This window comes from Hordeum vulgare, chromosome 7H, assembly GCF_904849725.1.
Source record: "Hordeum vulgare subsp. vulgare chromosome 7H, MorexV3_pseudomolecules_assembly, whole genome shotgun sequence".
Taxonomy (NCBI): Eukaryota; Viridiplantae; Streptophyta; class Magnoliopsida; order Poales; family Poaceae; genus Hordeum; species Hordeum vulgare.
The window spans coordinates 103,049,370-103,058,318 of NC_058524.1; the positions used below are offsets into that span (position 1 = coordinate 103,049,370).

At 43.0% G+C, this 8,949-nt stretch overlaps 1 protein-coding gene across 3 annotated transcripts; it reads left to right on the forward strand.

The window, feature by feature from the left end:
- Positions 1-1,197: 1,197 nt before the first annotated feature.
- On the forward strand, positions 1,198-7,022 carry LOC123410016 (O-fucosyltransferase 15-like). 3 transcript variants are annotated; one of them, XM_045102884.1, is made up of 10 exons: positions 1,198-1,718; positions 2,570-2,659; positions 2,765-2,879; positions 3,006-3,067; positions 3,680-3,768; positions 3,888-4,008; positions 4,099-4,242; positions 4,604-4,932; positions 5,294-5,534; positions 5,962-7,022. In XM_045102884.1, the coding sequence occupies exons 1-10, from the start codon at positions 1,443-1,445 to the stop codon at positions 6,271-6,273; spliced, it is 1,779 nt and encodes a 592-aa protein (XP_044958819.1). In that variant the 5' UTR covers positions 1,198-1,442; the 3' UTR covers positions 6,274-7,022. The 3 variants fall into 3 exon arrangements, with proteins under 3 accessions (XP_044958819.1, XP_044958820.1, XP_044958821.1); XM_045102885.1 differs by lacking the exon at positions 1,198-1,718 and adding an exon at positions 1,741-2,442; XM_045102886.1 differs by lacking the exon at positions 1,198-1,718 and adding an exon at positions 1,742-2,447.
- Positions 7,023-8,949: the final 1,927 nt, after the last annotated feature.

The following is an 8,949-nucleotide window of genomic DNA, read 5'->3' on the forward strand; positions in this document are numbered from 1 at the left end:
CTCCTTGCTCTCAAAATACTTATCGTGCCTAATCACCCCCTTCAGAATACCGTTGAAAATATGCCTAGCCATATGAAAACGGTACTGGAATTGGTGATGTTTGAAGAGCGGGTTGGGTGTCCCGAAGTAGTCCTTCCAAACAAGGAAATGACCGCTCTCTCGGTTGCGATTCAATGCGAGAGTGTGTCCTCAGATCGAACCCTGGAACGACGGCTGCTGCCTACTAAGGTGGTCATGGACGACCCACACAGCAGCCACCATCTCCTCATTGTCGGATGAAGAATGATCCGAGTCGCAAAGAAAATTGTGGAAAAAGAACTCGACGGCGGAGTCCATCTGTACCTATGCGGGCAAACCGTCGAACAGCTTGCGTGTGTCGTAGAAGAAGCAGGCCGGCGAAGATAGGCACTCCTCCGCTGGACCAGGTAGCTGGCGTGGCGGCGTCAGACGAGTGTGCCAGTGTTGTCGAAGGAGTTGGCCGGGGGCGCGGGGATTGTGCTCGCGCCGTCGTCTGGGGGAAGCTGTGGTGGCCCGACGGCGAGGCGGTGGTGGCGGCGATGTGAGAAGGTGGCGTGCCGCGGAGGAGGTATGTGGGTGCGGACTGCTGGCGACAGGGTGGGGCGGCCTGGGGCTTGCTGTCGATGGGATGAAGAGAATGATCTATGTGCCACTGGCTGGTGGGCCAGGGGAGTAGGCGGGCGTCGCGCGCGTACGCCTCGTGTACGGACCGACGCAAATAAGACCTAAATTTAGACCAGAAATGGGTCGTGAGGCAAACGAAAAGCGGATGCGCGTTCATTTGAATCGATCTGTTCGATCGACTTTATGTCCGTTTTGATACAAACAAACACGTGCGGACGAAACGAGTTCAACTCACTGAAGTTACTCTTAAAATTTCAATTCAAACAAAAATCATGGATGAAACCCCGTTCGCGTTGAAGTTACTCTTAAAATTTCAATTCAAACGAGAACCATGGATGAAGCCCCGTGCAAAAATAGTACTCCCTCCGTCCCAAAATTATTGTCTTAGATTTGTCTAGATATGAATGTATCTAGTCACGTTTTAGTATTTTGGTACATCCATTTTTAAACAAACCTAAGACAAGAATTTTGAGACGGAGGAAGTACTATAATAAGGATAAACACGCTCACGTCACGTGACCGTCCACACAGCATAGCTTCCTTCCTTCCGTGCCACGCCTACAGCTAACCAACTTTCCATCCCTCCCTCCTCCGATCTGCACAAACTCCAGCGTGCAACGCACTTTCCATCAATTAAACTAAGCTCGCAATCAAGAGCAGCCGCACTCCGCTAAACCCACGCCGATCATCCCCACTCCCACCCACGCCCACGCCCACGCAGCTCGCTCGATTCCCACTCCCACCAAATCCCCTGCCTCCCCGCGCGCGCGCCCGAGATCCAAATCCGAGCGCCGCCCGCGATGCCGGAGGCGGCGTCGCCGTCGCTGCCGCAGCTGCTCCCGCCGCCGGCCTCCGCGAGCTCCCCGGCCGCCTCCGTGCTGCGGGCTCGGCGGCGGCGCAGGGCGTGGCGCCGCCCGCGCGGGCTGCTCTGCTGGGGCGCCCTCGTCGCCTTCTTCTTCCTCATGAACTGGTGGATGTTCTCCCGCCTCCAGGACCCCGCCACGCGCCCGCACTTCCGCCTCCGCCGCCACCCGCCCCGCGCCGCTGCCGCCGCCAACGCCTCGCTCTCCACCCTGGTAATGCCTGCCGGTGCTTTTTTGAGTGCTTCGTGGCTTCGATCCCTGGGTTATGCTTGCTTCTAGGGGACTGAAAACATGGCTCGTTGCCAGTGCATACCGCAATCTGGCTTGGTTAAGAGTCTTTTTAGCCGGCGGACTTGAAAGAGTGCAAAATAGCAAAATGCAGTGCATCGCAATGTTAAGCTACTAGTTTCATGAGCTTCAAAATTAATGTTCTGTTCTCCGACTAAGACTTCGTAGTTGTACATCTACTACGTCAACTTGCTTTAGTACTACCGAGCTCAGAAATCTGACAACTTGAGGTCATGGAAATGTATGGAGAATAATTGAGAACATTTTCATGATGTGCATCTACAACGTCAGAAATTTCAAATCTAAATTCGAACTACACATCCAGAAAGATAAAACAATCCTGCTGTCAGTAGTGTCTATGGGCTATTATTCACCCAATTTGGATCATACATTATTCACAGCAAGATTCGTTCTTTTCGTTTATCAATGTGTCGGCCGAATTTGGTTTTGAATTTATGTTATTGCAGGTGCATGCTGTGTCGATGTTGATATTTTGTTATTTTCAGAAATTTTCATGACCTTTAGAGGATTTTTCTCTGCTTTGGAACACTGGGAGTACTCCAATCCTGGGACTAGTCAATACACCCCCCGTATTTCCAGTACTGGCATACATTATTATTTTTCAGACAATGTCATTATGGGACGCCATGTAAGGTGCATCGAGCTTGAGGAAATGAAAGCTACTTTCTTTTTCTTTATAAAGAAGATAGACATGTATGCTGTTGGATATAATATAACACTTCTGAGGAATGATTTTGTTGTTCAAATGTTTCAAGGAAGAGGTGAATGCTGCTGAGAAGGGGAAGAGGCCTCACCAGGTCATGCTCACCCGCCTGCTCGCTTTGGCAGCCCATGCTTTGGCAGAGGTAGCAAAGCATTCAGAAACTCAACTATGTGTTCATCCCAAGTTCAAAGTTGGATCACATGTTCATGAAAAGTTTTCTTTTGTAATGTGTATGTTAATTACCTAGGCAGAGAGTAGGCCAGAACCCAAGGACTTATGGAAAGAGCCAATAAATGCTACTCTGTGGAAACCTTGCTCTGACCAAAGGGATCGGGAAGCATCAGGCAATGTCAGTTCATCAGGTAAGCATTACTGTTGCTGTTTTGCACTTACTCACACGCTATCAACGATTTTTTTTCTTTTCTTTCTCCCCACTTTTTGTTTTATCACTCTGTTTTTTTAATGCGCCTCCTGTTTGTTAACTACAGAGGGAGCCAATGGTTACATCATCATCAGTGCAAATGGTGGAATAAACCAGCAAAGGGTAGCGGTGAGTAGTCCTAACTTGTGTAACATCAGGTGTGCTCTATTTATTCCTCAAGGTTATAGTGCAGAAGAGGTCTGTGGTTGTTACATGCAAATTGACTATGAGAAAAAGACTCTGTTTCCTTCATTCCTTGATGGCTTGAAGGATGGTGGTTTACTTGAGTTCTAACATCATATGAGACTGGATTGTTCATTACCTGAATAATTGTAATCAATATCACACTTTCCTTCATTTTAGGGGGTCATAAATTTAATGCATTTCATTTTTTTAAAGCAAGTTATGACTTATCCAGACCATGTAGTATGTTCTGTGTTGAATCTGTATACTCTTTATAAAAAGGTTTGCCATAAATATGATGTCAAAGGCCAAGGATGACAAACATCCCTACCATGAATCCCACAAGCCTACCATGAATCCCAGAAGACTCTCACTTGACAGCAAGTTGGAGCAAGAGGATTGTAAACATGTTTTTGTCTTATGCAATTTGAAACATGTTTCAATTTTGCTGGCCTAATTAAGAAAATCTTGAAGGAAACTGCAGTTCAAGCTTATTTCTTAACTGCCACTCAAACTTATTTCATCAGTTTAAATGCATTCTGGTTTATCTTTTAACAGATCTGTAATGCCGTTACTATATCCCGGTTGCTCAACGCAACTCTTGTCATTCCAAAGTTCTTGTACAGTAATGTTTGGCTGGACAAAAGGTATATTTCAACATTTTCATACAAAATAAGTTCATCTCAGTCTTATGCGTTGATAGCTTGTGTCAGTGATTGAATAATTCTATTATGTTCTAAAGTGTCAATTAAATTCAATATCGTAGCCAGTTTCGAGATATATATCAGGAGGATTATTTTATCAAATATTTGAAACCTGATATTCGGATTGTGAAGGAGCTTCCTTTGGAGTTGCAATCGCTAGACTTGGAGGCGATCGGTAGCCTTGTAAGTAATCTCAAATTTGCAGAAAGCTCTAGAGGTGAAAAAATGGTTTTGATGCTTATTTTGTATTGCCCAACTCTTATTCTTCTGTAGGTTAATGATACGGATGTCATGAAAGAGGCAAAGCCAAGTATATATGTTAAAAAGATACTACCAATTTTACTGAAGAACAGAGTTGTCCACTTTGTAGGATTTGGCAACCGCTTATCTTTTGACCCGATACCTTTTCAACTTCAGGTATTGCCATTTTCTATTGATTGTTTCCATTTACCTGCAAAGCCATATGCGTGTTAAATTTCATGGGTCTCTTCAAACATTGTTAGTCTAGGTTGCGTAAATACTGCTAGTGGACAGTGTGTTCTTACGAAACGCATACTAGAGCTATGACAGGAGTTCCAACTCATGTATTGAGTGAGATACAATAAAGAAACTACAACTATGTTTGTTTGCTAGGTTTCTTATTTCCCTGTTCCTGATGTAGCCACATATTAAAATTACATACATGAAAAACGGATAAAGCATTAGAATTTCATTGTGTTGGTGAGAAATAATAATTTGAACGCATGTTCTAACTATGTATATGCCAATTGTTCTACAGAGATTGCGATGCAGATGTAACTTTCATGCTCTTCGTTTTGTACACAAAATACAAGAAACGGGTGCATTACTCGTAAAGAGATTGCACGGCCACATGCCCCATTTGTCGCCTTTGCAAGATAATCTTTTAGGTCATTTTGCTGGGAAATCCATCCACAGTGGGAACAGGAACGAGTCATCCAAATATCTAGCAGTTCATCTCAGATTTGAGATTGATATGGTTGCATACTCAATGTGTTACTTTGGTGGTGGGAAAGATGAGGAAGAGGAATTAGAGATGTATCGTCAAATTCATTTTCCCGCTCTGACAGAAATCAAGAGGACAACAAAGTATGTATGCCATCCTATGCTTTCATTTCCAGGTTACTTTTTGATGCTCGTTTTGGGCATTCATGACAGTGAAATGATCCTTTTTGTATATCTAATGTTGAAAAATGTTTCATCCAAATCAAAGGCTATCCAATCAAATACTCCCTCAATTCCACAATGTAGTGCGCCCGCGCTTCCCAAGATCTAAGTTTGACCATACAGTTAACCAACGAGACCGATTGCGGTGCGAGCAAAAATAATTTTTGCTCCCGCCGCAATCGGTCTCCTTGGTTAAATGTATGGACGCACTACATTGTGGAATGGAGGGAGTGTATGTTTTGGAAAAAATAATCTGTTTCTGAAAGTCCACTTATTATTTCAGGTTGCCCTCTGCTGCTTTTTTGCGATCGGAAGGGAAATGCCCCCTTGCACCTGAAGAAGCTGTGCTTATGCTCGCTGCTATTGGTTTCAAGCGCGGCACTAGTATATACATTGCAGGTGCTGAAATTTATGGAGGGAGGCATAGGATGGCTGCCATAAGTCGTCTGTATCCTGCTTTAGTAACTAAAGAAACACTTCTATCCCCGTCGGAGCTTGAACCATTCAGAAACTTCTCGTCACAGGTAACTCTTTATAAGATGTTTTATTTGATTCCGTATATAAGTAGAACAATATGTAAATATGGATGTAAATCATAAATAAGTTAAGATGCTTCTTGAAGGCTTCAAACCTCAGATGGGTCTGGACTACAGACCATAACAAACGAGTTTATTAGATATAGCCTACAATTTGATTAAAATGTATACAGGATTGCATGTGCAACACCAGGAATGTTCTAATTTAATGTGCTCCACTGTAAAGGTGGCTCATGTGGGCAGCTTAACTTTTGCTTTACCAGTTCCGTTCTAAAGGCGACTCTTGTGAGAAGCGCAAGTTCAAATTTGAATCACTAGAATAGCATACATGATAAGGAATATATCAATTTCTAGCACATTATGCATTCTAATTTTACTTGGTGAAATAATTTCTTTTTGTTCTTGCCATTTGCAGTTGGCAGCTCTGGACTTTATTGCATGTGCGTCAGCTGATGCATTTGCTATGACTGACCCAGGCAGCCAGTTTTCTTCTCTTGTTCAAGGATACCGCATGTACTATGGTGGTGGGGATCTTCCCACGTTAAGACCAAATAAGCGTCGACTAGCCAGCATACTTGTGAAGAATGCCACAATAGAGTGGAAGGAATTTGAAACTAGAGTAAACAAACTCATACAACAAACTAAGCAGGTCCATGAGAGACCAATTGCTAGGAGCATATTCAGACATCCGCGTTGTCCAGAGTGTATGTGCAGAACAGATAATTGAGACATTTTGGAAGTTTCTTGTGCCTGTAACGGTATTATGCGCCAGAGCTTGTTTTGGCTCTTTGACCGATACCTCGACATGAAGAACCACTGGAACCAACTTAGAGATTGGGTGACAGAATTCTCACTTTAAGCTGAACAACAACCGTGCATTCTAAATATGGTTCCAGCACAGCTGTTTGGGATCAAATTCAATTTACTGACAGCCCTGATCAGCTTGACATTGCGTTGGATTTGGATTGTTCGGTAGATCAGGGACTAAATTTTGCATCTGAGCTAAGGTGTTGCTGCTTCCATATTTTTGATAGGTCCTGGCTGGGAACAGCATTGTTACCGCGAGTATATTATCTGTATCTGACCGAAGGAAAAACAACTATACATTATTTCTGTTCAGAGTTCAGAGAATCTATCGTTTGTCAACTCAGGCTTCTGGCTTTCTGCGATTGGATTATGCCATATCAATTGTGGTTTCGTCCATCATTTGGTGAGTCATGTTCTCAAGTGTCAACTTGCTGTACATTTTGTTCCCATTCCTTTTCAATGGGTAATGTTGTAGTATACGAGCTGTACATATTGTAAGTTCGTACCAAAGGACAAAGTTTGCAATGCTGCTATTTTGTGTGTCTATACATTGTGTATCACCAAAGTGCAGACTTGCAGTGTCATGCTGCTGCTATGAGGACGATCTCCATTCTCGTTTCGAATTTCCTCAACCGATGATTTTGACAGAAATACTATTGAAATTTCTTACCAGCTCTTGTTCTTATGTTTCCAACTTGTACAAGCAATACCTCTGCACCTCACTTTTGATATGCCATATGCCTATGTGAATCCTTGATGGCTGGGGCCTGTCAACTGAAACAGTTGCTTCAGATTATGAAATTTCAGTCATTTTTTGTTAACTTTATGATTTGCATCTACTGAAGGTACATTTTATGGAAAGTGGACGTTTACCTTTGTAAAGCAAGGTTGGGTGTTTACTTGACTGGTCAAAGTTCTTTCTTAATGGACCAGCTCATAATATATGCTACTCCTATAAAATCTTTCAGCAACCAAGATGGGTTGACTAGGATGGCCTAAAAATGACCAGATAAAAAAACATAAGAAAGAAGGATTAAAAATGTTGGCACAAAACCCTGACAGAAGTTTAAAATTTAAAATCATGAGACGTAAATTATCACTACTTGAATAGAATAACATGTTCTATATACATGTCATGAATCATGCCCTTTTCTCAGACGTGCAAGCACAAGTGAAACATGGTGCGACTACGGGCTGGAGTCAACTTAGATTGCAAAAAAAAAAAAAAAACTGCTGCCTAAGCAAAAGTGCATGAGTAGTTTTTTTTTTTGAACCATGTGGAAGAGATGCATATAGTCAAATACTCTCTTTATATACCTAAATACTTGTAGTTGGGGAGAATTAGTCTAATTGTTCCTAATTACAAGTATTTAGGTATAGAGGGAGTAGATAATGTTAGAAAATATGGAACTTGTATTTTCAGGAGGCCATAGGCCAGTATGTATACGTGTACATGTGTGGAACATGCAGTAAACCCCTTATACAATAGTGGAATATGCAGTAAATCCCTTATACAATAGTGAATATGCAGTAAACCCCTTATACAATAGGGTAAAGACGAAAGGTTACATGGCTATAGATATAGTACTCTAACATCCGCCCTCAAACTTATGGTGGATTAACAACACTGAGTTTGGAGAGATAAAAGCCATGCTGCGCTCTAGTCTGGGCCTTCATCAGAAAATCCGTCAACTGTAACTCGGAAGGCACATATTGAAGAGCAATAACCTGATCCTGCACACCAGCACACACATAAAAAGCATCAACACCAATTTGCTTGGTGAGCTCATGCTTCATAGGATCGCGCGCAATGTTAATAGCACATGTACTGTCACATAATAGCAGAGTAGGTGTAGTGACAGAAACACCAAAATCCTGAAGTAACCATCGTAACCAAGTCACCTTTCCCGTCAAAAGAGTCATAGCTCGTAACTCAGCATGTGCACTCGAACAAGAAACTATAGTCTGTTTCTTTGTCTTCCACGTAATGAGAGAATCACCAAGAAAAACACAATAAGCAGAAAGTGGACGGCGATCTAAGGGATCACTAGCCCATGTAACATCCGAATAGGCCTGAAGCTGTAAATAACTGGACGAGGAAAAAATAGACGGTGGGAGATCGTGCCCCGAAGATATTGGAGAACACGAAGGAGGTGACTATAGTGAACCTAGATGGGAGTGAAGACCAACTGACTCAGAATATGAACCGGATAAGAGATATCTGGACGAGTGACAGTTAGATAGACAAGACTGCCAACAAGATGTCGATAACGCGTCAGATCAGGCAGGGGGTCACCATCAGTATCACGGAGGTGAACACTGAGCTCCATGGGAGTCTCAACAATGCGCTCGTCAGTAAGAGCAGCACGAGCAAGAAGATCCTGGATATACTTTTCCTGGGATATAAAAGAGCCATCGGAGGTAGAAGAGACTTCAATCCCAAGAAAGCAGCAGAGAGGTCCAAGATCGGAAATAAGAAACTGCTCACTAAGACGGGCCTTGACAAAGGCAATATACTCGGGGTCGTCACCAGTGATGATCATGTCATCAACATAGAGAAGAAGAAGAGTCCGGCCATGAGGAGAAAGGTGGACAA

Coding starts and splice junctions, on each gene's coding strand:
- LOC123410016 (XM_045102884.1), top strand. CDS start 1,443: ATGCCGGAGGCGGCGTCGCCGTCGCTGCCGCAGCTGCTCCCGCCGCCG. Junction 3,068..3,679: donor TAAACCAGCAAAGGGTAGCG/GTGAGTAGTCCT, acceptor ATCTTTTAACAG/ATCTGTAATGCCGTTACTAT. Junction 4,933..5,293: donor GAAATCAAGAGGACAACAAA/GTATGTATGCCA, acceptor TTATTATTTCAG/GTTGCCCTCTGCTGCTTTTT.